Genomic DNA, 17,535 nt, shown 5'->3' with positions numbered 1-17,535 from the left:
TACATAAATAAAGGAATACCATTCTTTTCTAAATTCTACCTATGGGCGAGGAACTGTTTACCTTTACCTATTTGCCTATTCATTTATTTACTTTGTAACTGGGGTTTCATGGCTCTGAGAAGACTTTTCCAGGCAGAAGAAGAGTGATTAAGACAGAGAAGGATAGAGAGAAAGACACCACAGTATCAAAGCTTCTCCTAGTGTAGCGGGGACCATGCTGGAACCTGCACTGTGCACGTGAGAAAGCAAGTATCCATCCAGGTGAGCCATCTCACCAACACCACTTTATATACTTTTTTTTTGCTTGTTTAACCTTCACAATCATGAATGGAAGGTGAAAACTCTGTGTATGACACTCAGCTGTCCGACATATTAACTCCTCTTTATTTGCTAATTAGGAGATGTCTCTGTGCACACAATTGCACATATCCTACCTATATGGTTTCAATGAAATATTCTTATGAAAATCATAAGCGATTCCAGAGTCTTTCAGAAAATCCCAAGGAAGTTTAAATTAAGACACCTGGGAGAAATACTGCATAATTTCTTTCCATTCCTTTGGTATTGTTCTGAGAATTATAGTATATTGTGTATATCTGTGACTTAAGGGGAAACATACCATATATAAAAATTTAATCTGTCAGAGTTCATGTTAATGAGAATCATGAGCAGAAAGACATATAACACAGAAACTTATGCTCATGAATTCTGCAAGCAACATAACTTGTGTCATCCACTGAGAACTTGTGCTTTTAAGATTTCATACATATTATCTGTCATTTTCTACAATACTAGAGCTTCATAAGATACTCTAATGAACCAGCATGCTCTCTTATTTTAGAAATGTTGCAAATTATTAAATTATATGTATTCAAGACAAGCATAGCAATAAAGTGATATCCCTTATAGTGAAACAAAAGCTTAATTTCTATCTGTATAGAAAACATGTTGCACTGAAGGCTTTTTAAAATAGTGATTTAGTTCTCTTTTTTTTTCTTTTTTAATTTAATTATATTTTTACCGGAGCACTGCTCAGCTCTGGTTTATGGTGGTGTGGGGGATTGAACCTGGGACTTTGAAGCCTCAGACATAAAAGTCTCTTTGTGGATAACCATTATGATATATCCCCTGTCCTTAATATAGTGTTTAAGTTTGGTTTCTTCTTAAACCTCTTACAAAAGTAACCCGAAATATATATAGGGAGGGGAAGGGAAAGGTTTGTGTAATTGAACTCTATGAGTCCAGCAACATAACTTAGTGGGCTAAACCAATGAATCTAACACCGCCACTTTAGTTTGATTCTCTGTAAGAGGCTACCATTGCAGCTTACAAGTCTCCAATGGGCAGGGCCTGCTGGTTGAAGACTAGTGATACTGAAGTCTCAGTCAGGTTTACCCTATGGCATGTCTTTCCAGGAGTCTCTGAACGGGCATCGATAGCTTTCCCAAGAAGCGCTTGATGATGGGGCGGCTCTTGGCAAACTTGTCCTTCACTTCGATTTCCAGCACATCGGTGGGCAAGGACACAAAACTGAATTGCTGAAATGAAATAAGATGTCACATTAGTGAACTGAAATGTGGGGGAAACAGGTAGTTCCCAGTTCCTCTGCCATCTTTTATCTCTCTCTGTCTCTGTTTCTCTTTCTTTTTCACACCAACGCACGTACATTGTCAAGGACTGAGAAACTATGTGAGTCCCACTTATTCATTAAATGAATAATGGTGACAGTGGGGTGCATCAAAAGGAGTGAAAAGCAATGTATAAAATATAATTATTCTGTTACATGGGATTATTTATTTACTTATTGGATGAAAACAGAAAGAAATTGAGAGAGAAAGGGGAAGTAGAGTGAATAGGAGAGACACCCACAGCCCTGCTTTACCACTCATGAAGTTTCCCCCTGCAGGTGGGGACTGAGGCCCTTGTGCACTGTAATGGGTGAGCTTAACCCAGTGTGCCACCACCAGATCAATTCCCTGGGATTCAAACAACAAAATCAATTCATCTTAAAGGGAAAGAATGTCTTACAGGTCTTACCATACTTGACTAAAGGCTTAGCAAACTTAATGAAAGGACCAGGACATAGTCACTCCTAAAACTAGAGTGCAGGACCCACAGACCTCTAACCTTGAGAACTCACAGCCTTATGCCACAGGCAGATAATAACAAAACAGAAAGTGCTACAGTCAGCTTAATTCAGGCCTCAGCCTGATGGACAACTAGAGAAGAGGGGTGATAATGGTGAGGAAGAGCCTGATGGACAGGTAGACACACCTTCCCAGAGGATGTGATGCCTTAACTGAGTTCTAACAGACACAGAAACATTAGACCAACAAAGAAGGTATGGGAAGAACATTCCAAGAAGAGAATGCCAGAGGCAAGGAGTTGAGGTTCAGTATATAGTCCCCTTTGGGAATTGTGGCGAGCTAATTATATTTGGGTCAATGGAGGGCAAGAGATACTGTGAGATAAAACTGGACAGACAAATAACTAAGACCTTTTGGGTAGAGCTCAGAATTCTCCAAAGGCATCTAGGAACAAGTAAAAGATCTGGAAAATGTAAAGGACACACTCAGACTTGCACATCCCAAGTCATCGGGCATAGAACTGAGAACATCTAGGAGGCAGGCAGATCCGCTAAGACAAGTGAAAAATGAGGAGGGCTTCTGGTAGGAAAGGAGGCAAGGAGGAAAGGAGGGCTATTTTGTGGAATGGCTGAAGGTCAGTGAAGGCTGTGGCATATTGGAGAATAGACCAATGTTTCCTAAACTAGATGCCTAAAAGCTTGAGGAATGTGGAAGGTCTGATAGTTTAGGAATAAAGAGAGGGGCTGAGTGACTGAATGTCCAAAGTCACTAAGGAACAGAGTGATGGAAATAGGGGATTCAGCATGGAGGGGTAGTAGATGGCAATAAATAAATAAGTAAATAAATAAATAAAGATTAAAACATTTAAAAATTCTGGGATTCATTGATATTTTAGCAAAATACAAGAAATAAGAGTTATAGTGAATGGCCTGTGATGAATGGAAGTGATAGTGAATAAGGCTGAGGAGTCTAAGTGAATCTAGCATGTGTGACATGTTATTCATCCAGAAAAATTCTGACCATCCCAGATAATGGTTGGCTGTAAATAGAGAGGGAAGATGATTCTAGTATGGGGTGTCTCCATGTAGCTGAGTCAATCAGGACAACAAAGTGAGGGAGATACAATAACCTACAATTGAGAAATAGTTGTGGAAAACTTCAGAAACATATTCAATATTATCTGGAAAATATTTTCACTTAGGTTTCTTTTTTTTCCCTTTTTTTTAAAAAAAATCTTTATTTATTTATTGGATAGACACAGCCAGAAATTGAGAAGGAAGGGGGTGATAGACAGGGAGAGAGACAGAGAAACACCTGCAGCACTGTTTTCACCACCACTTGTGAAGCTTTCTTCCTGTAGGTGGGGACCAGGGATTCGAACCCGGGTCCTTGTGCACTGTAACATGTACGCTCAATCAGGTGTGCCACCACCCGGCCCCTTCACTTAGGTTTCTAGGTAGGTATATGAGAAAAGATGATCCCCATCTGAGGAAACAGAAAAACAGTGATTCTATTTGGGAGCTACTCTCTGCCCTAATGCAGCCTTCTAGCCCTATTCTCAAATCTGACACCATCTTCCCAGATAATACTTTTAGTCCACCTGCATATTGGCTAGCAAGCTTAGGCAAAATTTACTAAAGTCATAGGATCCCCTTGGAACATACCTAAAATAGACTCCCTAGCTTCTTCCCACACAAAGACCCCTAATTTAATTTGCTCTATTCCTACTTTGGGGTCCTTGTTTGTTAAACAATTTGTCCCACTTTGTATCTTTCTGCCTTTCAGCCACCAAGTTGCAGATGCTCTTATGATTCCCTCTTGAGCTCTCTGACAGACAACCTCACCAGTGTGTCCTGAAGCCTTATCCCACTAGAGAAAGATATAAACAGTCTGGGGGTATGGATACACCTGCCAATGCCCATGTCCAGCAGAGAAGCAATTAATGAAACAGGAACTCTCACCTTCTGCAGAATACCCAGAACTAAGGCTGGAATAGTAAAAGCCAAGATTAGATGACTGGTGTTTTGAAGTAAGACTGGCACTAACTGTTACATGAAATAGGTCACAGTATGCAGTAAGAGTGACCAGCTAGCTTTACCTCCTCTCACCATAGCCATATAGAAGGGGAAAATAAAACACCAACTCTGTTCACAAGAGGCTGTCTGGCACCATTCAGCTAACACCATTCTTAATGAATAATGAGCCTAAATGGATTCAGTCTTGTGCTTCCTGTCTAAAAGTTCTCTGTGGAGCAGGGGAGAAGTAAATGGAGCATACAAACTAGAGCTATTTTTCCTTCTAGCCTTACATGGTACATGACTTTTTGATTCAGGTGACATTATTTATTGAGTCTAAAGATGGCAATCAAAAATAATGCTGCCATTGTGGTACCACACAGGAAAGAGTTCATTCTCCACCACCAGGTATATATATATATATTTACTGGAAGAAAGAGAGAGGTGATGGCTGAGACCTAAGCACTGCTCTGGCACATGGGATTGAACTCAGGCCTGAAGGCATGCAAGTCCTGCACTCTGCTGCTGAGTTACTGCCCCAGCCACCTGAAGGCCATTTTGCATATAAAGTTGCAGTAATCAGAGGTCTGGTTTGCTTAAATAACAGAGATTACTTTTTCATTTTATTCTTGAAATATCAGTCAGGGTTTGTGCAGGAAACAGATGGCTTGTGTAGACTTGGAAATGTGAAGACAGTCAGGACAGTCTAGTAAAGGGACAGTTTTTCAAGGTGTAGGCAGGATTAGGGAAACCAGCGAGGACGAATACAGTATCTGGCAGGCAGCAAGGAAAAATCATGATCCCGGGGAGCTGAGAAGAGCAGCTATATTGACGAGGCCGCCTAACTGAAGAAGAGGGGTGGGGTGGTCCGTGGTGTTCTCCTCTCACCTCTCACTATTTTTTAAAAAAAATATTTATTTTTAAAAAAAAATAGTGCTGCCGGGGGTCGGGCAATGGTGCATCGGGTTAAGTGCACATAGTACAAAGCACAAGGACCCCCCAAGGATCCCAGTTCGACCACCCCCCAACTCCCAACCTTATCCTTCACAAGTAGTGAAGCAGGTCTGCAGGTATCTCTATTTTTCTTTCCCTCTGTATCTTCCCCTCCTCTCCCAATTTCTCTCTGTCCTATCAAAAAAAAAAATGTGCAAGGACCCGGGTTCGAGCCCCTGGTCCCCACCTGCAGGGGGAAGCTTCACAAATGGTGGATCAGGGCTACAGGTGTCTCTCTGTCTCTCTTCCTCTCTATAACCCCCTTCCCTCTCAATTTCTGGCTGTCTCTACCCAATAAACAAAGATAATTAAAAAATTAAAAAAAAAATGGCCACAGGAGCAGAGGATTCATAGTGCAAGCACCAAGCTCCAGTGATAACCCTTGAGGCAAAAAAAAAAAAATAAAACAATGGAAACAATTGTGCTGCTTAAAGTCAAGGATACAATAGGCAGTAAAACAACTTCAGTGATGGAGCAAAACTTGACTCAATGATATTCCACCCCCCACCCTCATGCAACATTACAAGATTTTATATTGAGCAGTGGAGCCCCTAGAGTCTAGCCATAAAAGAGACCAGTCCCACTATTCAGTGTGTTGCTTGACTCTTTCCTAGAAAGGAAGTGTAGGAGACAATCCCACTGAGATGTGAATCTTGTAACTTCATGAAATCTAAGGGCTCTGAATAGTAAGGACTGGCCTTACAAATCTGTGACTTATGGAATGTTCACATTTCTTGAGCATAAAAGCAAATGAACTTGACATTGACTTGGTCTCCATCAGCTCCTCATCAAACTGAGGATATTCAGCCACAGAAGAGAATAAAACAGAATACTGGGTTTGGTGTATTGCACCAAAGCAAAAGACTCTGGGGTGGGAGAGAGGGTTCAGGTCCTGGAACATGATGGCAGAGGAGGACCTAAAAGGGACTGAATTGTTATGTGGAAAACTGAGAAATGCTACATGTACAAATTATTGTATATTACTGTTGACTGTAAGTCACTGTAAAAAAACCAATAAAGAAAAAAAGAATAGAACAGAATATACTTTACTTACAGACATTGTTCAGGCAATGTAATAAAAATCTATATACAAAATCATATGATGCATGTATATATAGTATTTGTACTCATCTAAATTCACATGCTTATTTGCGTCTATATCTCTAGCCTTTCACTTCCAGAAATTTCTCATTTAAATATCTATGGAGAAGAAATGAGATTAGATTACTAGATTGGAAAACAAGAAGACCAGAACCTTCCACGTTATCATAAGCATTTTAACTCACCTTTTTGGAGCTACTTTGTTTCACCACTAACAGAAAAGAAAGAAAAGAACCAATTTTCCAACTTCAATGACTGCACATGTTTTGCTGGAAAAGTTTTCTTGTTACTGGTGTTATTCCTTATAGCACACCTTGGTAAACTCGGATTTTCTTACTTTGAGGAACATATATTCAATCGGTCACTGAGTTTACCCCTTACTCACTCCAGAGTTCATTTTCTCTTCCCCATTTCTATTACCACTTATCTGAGTGTGGGTGGTCCCACTTATTCCTTGACTATATAACAACTCTCTAATTGATCTCTCTCTCCTCAACTCCTCTCTCTTTCTTTTGTATTTGCAATAAATGTTGATACCATAGAAACAAAGTTGTCTTATGAAAAGAATCAGAACTTATAGCTCAGAGATTTATGGTCTATTTCTGACTCTTTTGTCAAGTTAGAAAGCTTTAATCAAGTGACTTAATTTCTTTTTTTTTTTTCTTTATTGGGGGTAGGTTAATAGTAACATTTCTTAGTTTTCCACTTAGCAGTTCAGTCCCCTCTAGGTCCTCCTCTGCCATCAAGGTCCAGGACCTGAACCCTCCCTCCCACCCTAGAGTCTTTCACTTTGGTGCAATATACCAAACCCTGTCCAAGTTCTGCTTAGTGTTTTATTTTTCAACTTTTTTTTTAAAAAAATTACTAGTGGGGAATAGGGCGGTAGTGCAGCGGGTTAAGCGCATGTGGCATGAAGCACAAGTACTGGTAAAAGGATCCCGGTTCGAGCCCCCGGCTCCCCACCTGCAGGGGAGTCGATTCACAGGCGGTGAAACAGGTCTGCAGGTGTCTATCTTTCTCTCCCTCTCTCTGTCTTCCCCTTCTCTCAACTTCTCTCTGTCCTATTCAACAATGATAACATCAGTAACAACAATAATAACTACAACAACAATAAAAAACAAAAGGGAAAATAAAGGCAACAAAAGGGAAAATAAATAAATATAAAAAAATTAAAAAATTACTGGTGATTTAATAATGATCAACAAGATTGTGGAATGGGGGGGGGGTACAGTTCCATACAGTTCCCACCATCAGAGCACCATAGCCCATCCCTGTCATTGGAAGGCTCTCTATTCAACTGTTCTCTCTCTTTCTCTTTTTTCTTCAAATAATCCTTTATTGAACCATCTTCCTTTGTAATTCTTAACTAGCTGGGCATTCCACAGCACCACTATTGATGTCATGAGGATGGCAGCCATCAACATTGCAACCCACAGATTGAGTCTCCAGGACTTCTTTGATAGTTCCAGAAAGTTCTCTAGCTAAAGATCGGTGCCTCAGTTGTTGGGCAATTTTGACAATTTCATCAAAAGTGATGTTTCCACTGTGCTTAATATTTTTGTTTCTTTCTGCCTCTTGGTAGTTCCTTAAGGGCTTTAATGATGAGGGCTGAGGCAGAGGGCACCACCTCCATCTGGGCCTGTCTGTTCTGGATTGTGAGTTTTACTGTAATCCCCAGACCCTTCCAATCACCAGTAGCCTTGGCAATGTCATCACCAACACTTTTTGGAGACAGACCGAGTGGCCCAATCTTAGGGGCCAGTGCCGAAGTGGTGCTGACTTCCCCGCCGGTGCATCTCAGGTACACGGCTTTAATCTTGTTGGGGTTGAACTTTGGTGGCATGGTGGAGGCCTCTGGTGTCGGATGAACCCAGATTCGGGACGACCAAAGAGAGTTGCACCTTGGCCTCCTCCGAGCTGAAAACCGAAAGCTCAACTGTTCTTTTAAAGTTGCCAGCAGAGTTGTGTCTCTACAGCACAGATGTGATGATTTTATTATCTCGTACAATTACCTCCTCTAGTTTGCTCTCACAATGAGAATGAGAGAAATGGAGAGACGGAGAGACAGAGGAAAGGAGAGAAGGAGAGAACCCTAATAAAAGAATTATAAATGAAAGAGGAAAGCCACAGGAAATCAAAGGATTACATGAGCTTTCTATGAACATCATGAAGCTGAAGACTCTAGAAGAGGGGGATAAATTCCTGGAATCATATGCAACCTCCAAAGATTGGACCCAATCAGAAAATATGAGCAGAACTACTAAAATCAGTAGTATCTTTCCTGATTTCCCCCCCCCACCCCGATACTAGCAGCATTATAAGATTTTATATTGAGAAGTAGTGCCCTTGGAATCCAGTCCAAGGGAGAGACCAGTTCCAGTACTCAGCATGTAGCTTAACTCTGTCCTAGGAAGTTACTCAGTGTTGAGATGATTTGTCTATTTTAGTCTTTCTTTCTTTTATCTATATTTTATTCACTTAGTTTTAATGAAAGAGAGACACAGAGAGAAAGACACACACACACACAGAGCTATCAAAGCACTGCTCAGCTCTGGCTTATTTATGGTGGTGTCAGGGATTGAACCTGGAACTTTGGAGCCTCATGAAAGAAAATCTTTTGTATAATCATTATGCTGTTTCCCCAGCCCAATGTTGGGATTTATCAAAAACGACACTAGCACAACATTTGTCCTTTGAAATATACCATTAAGGAAACAAAATTCATCCCTAGAATGTGAGAAAAAATATTTTTTTAAATTTTTTAAAATGATCTTTATTTACTTATTGGATAGACAGCCAGATATCAAGAGGGAAGGTGGAGATAAAGAGGAAGAGAGACAGAGAGTTACCTGCAGCCCTACTTCACCACTCGTAAAACTTTCCTCCTGCAGGCAAGGACCAGGGGACTCAAACCCAGGTCCTTGCTCATTATAACATGTGCTCAATCAGGTGCGCCACCACCTGGCCCCCTGAGAAAATGTTCTTTAAAATTTATGACAGAGGACTTGAAACACTTGGAAGTCATATTATTTACCTTCCATTGAAATTACCTTGTTAACTATTATTTTGCTTTGTCTCCTCACATTTGATTATAAACTCTTGGAGGCAAGACCCTATCTAGCAAACCTTTAAACCTTGTGATCAGAAAAGAGCAGGTTAATCATGTGCCCTGTGGGGGTCACTCCACTGAGCTCTGAAGGCAGACAGGGAGAATAGGGTTCAGCCTCCTGCTGAATTTTAATATTTTCCCCAGCCACTTGATATTTCTGAGAATTTGCTCTTGCTAGTTGTTTGTTGTAGTTAGAGGTGTAAGCATACTCATTATATAGGCACTCTGAATAAATAACCCCCAACTCTCTAGTAGCTGCTGTTTCTGTTTAATTTGTCTCTGTAGCTGTAATTTTATAAGTGCTCATTATATCTATCCTGGAAAGCAAACAGAACTGGAAATCAAGGAGATTGTTCCCTAGGTGAAAACAGTTCCTAATTATAGTCATAATAAAGAAGAGCGGATGGATCAATCAACGTGATTATTTATTTATTTATTTTTAGTTTTAGCTCTGTTTATTTATTTATTTTTAGTTTTCATTATATTCAATATGTCTTTCTCTGGAAAGTCCCTCTCATTTGAAAACTTGACTTTATTTTTCCTAAGATTTAGCACATTTTAATCGGCAAAATTTTTTAGTTTGAATTTGCATGAATTTGAAAACAACAACATAAAACAGTGATACAACATTAATCAGAGGTAAAATTTGCATTTAAGCTATACATTGATGGATATTTTGACTTTCTAAAAAACAGCTTTAATACCTCCTTCCTTCTCTCTTTCTTTCTCACACTTTCTCGCTCTCTATTTCATCACCAGTGCTGTTGCTGGGACTCTGTATTTGCCTGACTCCACTGTGCCTGGCAGCCATTTCTTTCTTTATTTCCCCCCTTCCTTCCTCTCATCTTCCCTTCCTTTTTCTGTGTGTGACAGAGGTGAGAGAGAAAGACGGACAGGAAGAGAGAGATAGGAAGGAGAGACAACTACAGCACTGCCCTACCACTCATGAAACTTCACACTAGCAGGTGGGGACTGGGGGTTTGAATCTGGGTCCTAGTACATGGTAACATATGCGCTCTTCCAGATGAGCTGTGACCTGCTCACCAACTTCAATATTTTTTTTTCGCTATTCTTATATATTACTTATAAATTCAGACAGTAAGACAACAGGAGAATTTGGTTCCCACTTGCTTACTTGCATAGAAATTTAAAGACTCCTGTGAATTCTGTAGAAGCAGGTAATCATTTTATTCACCAGTGTTTAAAGGGAAATGTAGAAACTAGCAGTAACTTTTTCTTTTAAAGAACTAGTGAACCACACTGGATATATGTGACTGACATAAGTTCAGCCAATAACCATAACTTACCTGGCACACTACAAGTTCTAATGACATGACATTTAAAGCAAGTCTCTGTGTGCAGAGGCCTTTACTCTTTACACAGATGTTTCTTCTACCTGAAATATTGTCCTTCACTCTCTGAAATGTCTTATCACTTTTCCAGACCCAAGACCAAGAGTACAGTCTTTGAGAAGTCTTTCATAAGTCTCCTGTAGTGTGTTGTCTATATCCTGACTGAACAGGTATATCACTGCATTGTCTCCTTCCACCAATCCAAGAGGCAGTAACTATCAATCATTTTCTGTCTTCCAATTGCTTCTATTTCCACTACGGAGTAGCTATTCAACAAACATTTCTTGGTTTTTTTTTTCAAATATTTTTATTTAATTTGGATAGAGACAGAAATTGAGAGGGACAAGGGAGACAAAGAGGGAGAGGACCAGAGAGAGACAAAGGAAAAGAGAGGGAGAGAGAGAGAGAGGGAGAGAGAGAGAGAGAGGGAGAGAGAGTCCTGCAGCATTGCTTTACTTCTTGTGAAGCTTTCTTCTTTCAAAGTCTTCCCCCCATCGCCCCCCACACATACAAAGACAAATGAACACATAAAGAAACCTCTGGTAGAGATCTGCTCAAGGAATTGGCAAAGGGGAAACTTTTCTTCTGAAACCTGGCATGGGGAGGAGCCTCAAGGAGTGCCTCACACGGGAGGCAATATTTTAGCTGAGACTTGATGGATGAATGGGAGTTGCTAGCTGGATTAGTTGAAAATGTAGATTTTAGGCAGATAAAAGTAAAGACACTTGTATGCAGTTTTTTTTTAAAAAATTTATTTATTCCCTTTTGTTGCCCTTGTTGTTTTATTGTTGTAGTTATTATTGTTGTTACTGATGTCGGCGTTCTTGGATAGGACAGAGAGAAATGGAGAGAGGAGGGGAAGAGAAAGATAGACACCTGCAGACCTCCTTCACCGCCTGTGAAGCGACCTCCCTGCAGGTGGGGAGCCGGGGGCTCGAACTGGGATCTTTATGCCGGTCCTTGCGCTTTGCGCCATGTGCGCTTAGCCTGCTGCGCTACTGCCTGACTCCCACTTGTACCCAGTCTTCTGAGGGATATTGGGAGGTAGAAAACAAGTACAAAGAGTGATATATTTTTTGAGTCATAGAAAGTTTATTGGAGAAAACAAGCTAAGAAACAGTCACCAAGGGAAAAGAAGGGAGGACAGTCAAAAAGGAGCCACCAGCCTCAAAGGTGATGACAGAGGGAGGAGAGAGCAAAAAGAGAGCCGACTGCCAGGGGCCTGGCAGTGGTGTACCCAGTTTATACTATGTACATAGTATAAAACTCAAGGATTTGGGTTCAAGTCCCTGCTCTCCACCTGCAAGGGGGGGGGAATGCTTCTCAAGTGGCAAAGCAGGTTTGTGAGTATCTATCTCTTTCCCTTCCTATCTCCCCCTCCTCTCTCAATTTCTCTCTGTCGTATCCAATAGAATGGAAAAGATGGCCACCAGGAGGAGTGGATTTGAAGGTCCAGCAGCAAGCCCCAGTGATAACCCTGGAGGGAGGAAAGGAGGGAGGGAGGGAGAGAGGGAGATAGAGATAGAGAGATAGAGAGAGAGAGAGAGAGAGAGAGAGAGAGAGATTGAGAGAGAGATGGGGAGATGGAGTCAACTGCCTCCAAAGAGTGATCTTAACAGAATGCCTTGTGGAGCATGGTAGTAGGGAGTGCAGTGGAAGCTACACTCCAGACTCCTAAGGGTTTTATTCAACACCAACGTCCATCTAGCTCCTCCTATCAGAAAGTTGGGGAAGTAGAACAGAGACTAGGCTTTCCCACTTAGGCGAGTTTTTGTGACAAGACCTTTAGCTGGGAAGAACAACTCTTGCAGAGTAAAAAAAAAAAAAAAATCCTAAGACTTACAAGGATAAAACTTCTTTTCTTTCTGCCTGCTTGGAATTTGGGTTGCAAGCTTTAAGACGTGAGGGTGAGTTCCATCTGCTACAGTGAAAAGATGCAGCACTGGTGGTTGTACTTAGCAACTGTCCTGCTGGGACTCCCTTGACTTCTTGTTTGTGAAAGATATCACAGCTGGCCTGACTTCTAGCTGAGAGCAAAATGTACTCCTAACTGACATAAGTTAAGAGGAATGTTGGGTAACAGAGGCCTTGAATGCTCTTCACAGAAACCATGATGCCCACATTTAGGCACTGGGCACTGCAGTATATTTGGGCGGAATGAAAGCACAGCAATGGTTCAGTTAACATTGCTGTTTAACTTGAGAGATAAGTTATTACCAATGTAAGCCTCATCAGAAATACATGCAAAAGTATGTTTAGAACAAGCAACTTTGACCTTAACACATGAGAGAGAATAGAGGTCAAGAGCAGAGGACTCCTTCCAGAGCAAAATAAAAATAAACGAAAAATTCAGAAATAGTTTCAGAAATTTAGAGGGTTTTTTTTTTTGACATTTCTAACCGAAAAAAAAAATAGTCTGATGGCATCAGACTTTACAAATATTCTCTGAGACTTGTAATACCTTTATGACTAAAGTGTTTTAGAACAAGAACAAGTTGCTCTAAATTTTTTCAGAAGAAAGACACCTTCACCACCACCACCACCTCCATGTACTGGAAGTTCCTGTGGCATCTTACATTAACCCCAGAAATGCAGTGAAGAATCTAGAAACAGCTGGTGAGAACAGACAGAGCTGAAAGAAGAGTTATGGCTCTTTTTTCTTCCTTCCTTCTATCCCTTCCCCTCCCTCCCTCCCTCCCTCCCTTCCTTCCTTCCTTCCTTCCTTCCTTCCTTCCTTCCTTCCTTCCTCTCTCTCTTTCTCTCTCTATTTTTGCCGCCAGGGTTATTGCTGGGGGTTCAGCGCTGGCACTACAAATCCACTGCTTCTGGTGGCTACTTATTCTATTTTATTGGATAAGATAAAGCGAAATTGAGAGGGGAAGGGGAGATAGGGAGGGACAGAGAAAGGTAGACACACATCCCCCCAGCAGATGGGGATCCAGGGACTTGAACCCTGGTTCCTGAACTTAGTACTATGTGTGCTTTACTGGGTAAGCCACTGCTCAGCCTTCGATTCACAGTTCCATGCTTATGATACTGTCGGTACTTTACAACTGGTTGATGGCCACGTGAGGAGGATGTTCAGGTACAAATCTATTTCCCTTATGTTCACTAAAAGCTCTTCTGTTGCCTTTCTGTGAAGGTGGGGCCAGGGTGAATTAAGCCCAGGAAATAGGTGGTACAATTTAAGAGACAATGAAAAAATCACTCCCTTCCAGTATCTAGTTACATTTTCTTGTCAAGGAGGTTTGGCAGTTCTGCATTAGTGATGATTGACTGATTTAGTTATTCATTTATTTTACCAGTCTAGCTCTGGCTTTGGTGATGTTGGGAATTAAGACTGGAATTTCAGGTGCTTCAGGCAAGGAAGTCTATTGTGTAAACCATTGGGTTATTTTTTCAGGGTTGAGATGATTTACATAAAAAAAGTTATATTGAGGTATTGAATGCAGTTTTACAAGACTGTGCTTTCGGAGTACAATTTTATAGCCCTTCCTGACACATGTTACCACACCACCAAAGTACCAAGCCACCTCTGTCTTTACAGCTCTTTCCCACTTTGTTAACTTTAGTTCTGTAGTAAGGGAATTTCCTTGTTGGAGAACAGAGGAAGGGGTTCTGTCCAAAAGAGAACTTTCATCTTTCAGTTTTCTGAGGCATAGATTGATGCTAACTGGTTTCTCAAATAACGAGTAACATTTTTTTTTCAAACAGAAAAAGACTGGCCAGACTGGGATTTGAACCAAGGTGTGTGTATATGACTATACAGCTGTATTTCCCATGTTATACCCTAAGTCTCCCTGTTCTCCAATCTATACAGTTTCTAGGAATATCCCCTTAAAAGTTAAGGCATGCATGTTAGTCCATAAGATGGATTATAAAAATCTGCTTGTTTTTCTTACTTCTTTAAAAAAAATTTTTTCTTTGTTTATAATAAAGACAGAGAAATTGAGAGAGGAGGGGGAGACAGAGAGAAAGGGAGAAAGAGAGACACTTGCATTTCTGTTTCACCACTAATGAAGCTTCCCCCTACAATGCAGGTCCTTGTGCATTGTAACACGCTCACCCAATTTAGTGTGCCAGTGCCCAGCTTCAAAACCTGTTAGGTATCCAGGGAAGAACTCAGTCATTGTGAGGCTTTGCTGAAGAATGTTTCTAGCTAGACACATTTATAGTGTATAGTGAAGGGCTTTCATTCAACAAAAACAGTTTGAAATGCCAGCATGTTGCCTAAAATTGTGCAAACCATCACTGTGGGATCAGTTAAGCTTTGTGCCTAAGTCAAACAATATTCTAGAGCTTGTTCATTTACCTGTCCTGGGAAGTTGGCAACTTTGAAATTTCTAGCACTGGTCCAGAGGGACACATTTAAAATGTGGAACTCCTGTTTATGGATCACATGTGTGGAAAGAGTATAAGAGCACTCAGATCCAAATAAACATTTCCTCTCCCCATACACAGCAGAGACAGAAAAGCTGTCTTGCTTTTCGGTGTAGGCTCTAAATGAGACAAAGTTTCTATCTGGCTCCCAAGTGTTTCCACAATGGTTTCCTTGTACATCTCGGAGACACCTGATCAAGATTCCTGAGTTGCTACCTGTACATGGTTCCCTTCTAAGGTAAAGAGAACTATGAACGTAGCAGCAGAGTTTGGAGCGCCAAGAAAGAAAGGAATAGCACCTAGGCTATGGTTATTGTGGTTATTGTTTCTCTTTGTTACCTATACCGTGGTTATTGTTTCTCTTTGTTACCTATACCTCTTCTTAGGAATTAAGACTCTCACCTCAGCCTGCCAGATGGGGTTCACAGTGTTGCCTATGATCTTAGATCTCCTCTCCTGTCCATGGTGAGGGAGGGCAGGGAAGATGCTATGCTTCCCAGGTTGAATGGAAATCTTCAAGTAAGGGTCTGGGTTGAAAAACATTCCTTTCTTCAACCCCATGGCCTGGAAATCTGTAAAATAAATATTTATTTCATTTTAAACAGTATTTACATGTTTTCAGTGAGATTAATGGTCTTATCAGACTATAGACGATGCACAAGGAAAAGAATCTAAAACAGAAACATCTTTGCAACCTTCAGATTACTGTCCACCTAATTACAAATATGTATTGACATGTCTACAGAACTTTTTTTTTTATTACCTCCTGGGTTTATCACTGGAGCTTGGTGCCAGCACTATGAATCCACCACTCCTGATGGCCTTTTTTTTTTTTTCCTAATTTTTTATTAGATAGGACAAAGAGAAATTGAGAGAGGATGGAAAGATAGAGGGAGAGAGATAGATACACAGCCGCAGACCTGCTTCACCCTGCAGATGGGGAGCAAGGGCTCAAACCCAGGCCATTGTGCTTTTCTGTGCCACTACCTGGCCCCTACAGAACCTTCTATAAGGGACAATTACTGGCACTTAATAAAACACTTGAGAGGGGTTTAAATATTTTAACCATTAGGTTCTTCATGTCCTTCAGTAAACATTTATCTTTGGGGGTCAGGAGAAGGCTCACGTAGTAAAGCACACACATTGCCATGTGCAGGGACCCAGGTTTGAGCTCCAGACCATCACATGGGACCATCTGCAAAGGAAGCTTCATAAATGGTGGAACACTGTTGCCATGTGTCTCCTTGTCTTGCTGTCTGTCTCCCTCTCTCTCTCTCTCTCTCTCTCTCTCTCTCACTTTCTATCAAAAAAGAAAAACTGTTTGCATGGAGTTGTGCAGTTACTGAGTTCCAATGATAATCTTGGTGGCATGGAGTAAAAATGTTGAAATTTGCTACAATAAAGTGCATAATTAAAAGTACACTGGGCTCTGGGGAGGTAGGAGTCCGGGACACATAGGTGAGGGGAAAGACAGAAACAGGCTGGCGATATGGATCAACTTGTCAATGTCCATGTCCAGCAGAGGAGCAACTACAGAAGCCAAAACTCCCACCTTCTGCACCCCATAATGATCTTGGGTCCACACACCCAGAGGGATAAAGAATAGGGAAACTTCCAATGGAGGGGATGGGATACGGAACTCTGGTAGAATTCTACTGTGTAGAATTATACCCCTCTTATTCAAAGGACTTGTCAATCATTATTAAATAATAAAAAAAAGTACACTGGGCAAGCAGTCAGCATACCTTGATTTTAGTTGTGGAACACTTACTATTGAGCTTTGTAACTTGAGGAAGTTGACTGAACTCTTTCAAATTCCACTTTCTTATATGTTAGTAGAACACTTACTTTCCTCCCATTTTTTTTTTTGCCTTTAGTTTTTGTTATGATCATCAACACAATTCACTTTTAATGCTCTGATTGCCACTTTCCATATTTGTTTTAAAGTTCTCTTTGAACAACAACAACAAAATGTGCTTCTAAGATTGCTTCTTTAGTTGCTAACTGCATTTCTAATTACATTTCACTGATGACAACTTTTGCTTTGAAATTAAGTGCAAGAAGAATGGAAGCCAGGGTGGAGGAGGTTTAAAATATAGACCATTTATGATCAGCTTATAAAGTGACTTTATAAACCAAGTTTCTTGGGGGAGGGAATGGGGGTGCAGTAGCTTCCTTTCCTCTGGTAGGGCAGTGGGGATATGTTCACATGGCAGAACTCAAAAGGAAACTAATTAATAGAAGTTTAGCCATCTTTCTCAGTTGAGGCGATGTATTTTGTATGGCAGTGCTTTGAAACTTCAAGGTTTCACCGAGCTCTGATTTATAAAAATTTTTCCTGATTCCAGTAGACTGTTGAATAGTTTTCCCAATCTCTACTGTTTCTGAACAGAAAAGCTACCCTGAATTTTTGCTTTACAGATAAATGAAACAAAAACAAACAAAAAGAAAACCAAAATAAATAGCAATAACAACAAAAAACACAACCAGCTGACAAA

General features: G+C 40.7%; 1 protein-coding gene and 1 pseudogene across 4 annotated transcripts in view; both read right to left on the bottom strand.

The window, feature by feature from the left end:
• Positions 1-17,535, bottom strand: part of HECW1 (HECT, C2 and WW domain containing E3 ubiquitin protein ligase 1) — a 345,650-nt gene that overhangs the window by 115,237 nt on the left and 212,878 nt on the right. For all 4 annotated transcript variants that reach the window (XM_060195885.1, XM_060195887.1, XM_007535072.3 and 1 more), the window contains 2 exons: positions 15,440-15,609; positions 1,396-1,538 (listed from right to left, as the gene is read on the bottom strand). In XM_060195885.1, the coding sequence (XP_060051868.1) occupies positions 1,396-1,538; positions 15,440-15,609 (313 nt within the window). The remainder of the gene's footprint in view (positions 1-1,395; positions 1,539-15,439; positions 15,610-17,535) is intronic.
• LOC103124337 (large ribosomal subunit protein uL11-like) lies at positions 7,557-8,111 on the bottom strand (annotated as a pseudogene).

This window comes from Erinaceus europaeus, chromosome 8, assembly GCF_950295315.1.
Source record: "Erinaceus europaeus chromosome 8, mEriEur2.1, whole genome shotgun sequence".
Classification (NCBI taxonomy): domain Eukaryota; kingdom Metazoa; phylum Chordata; class Mammalia; order Eulipotyphla; family Erinaceidae; genus Erinaceus; species Erinaceus europaeus.
This window is presented reverse-complemented; position numbering and strand designations above follow the sequence as displayed.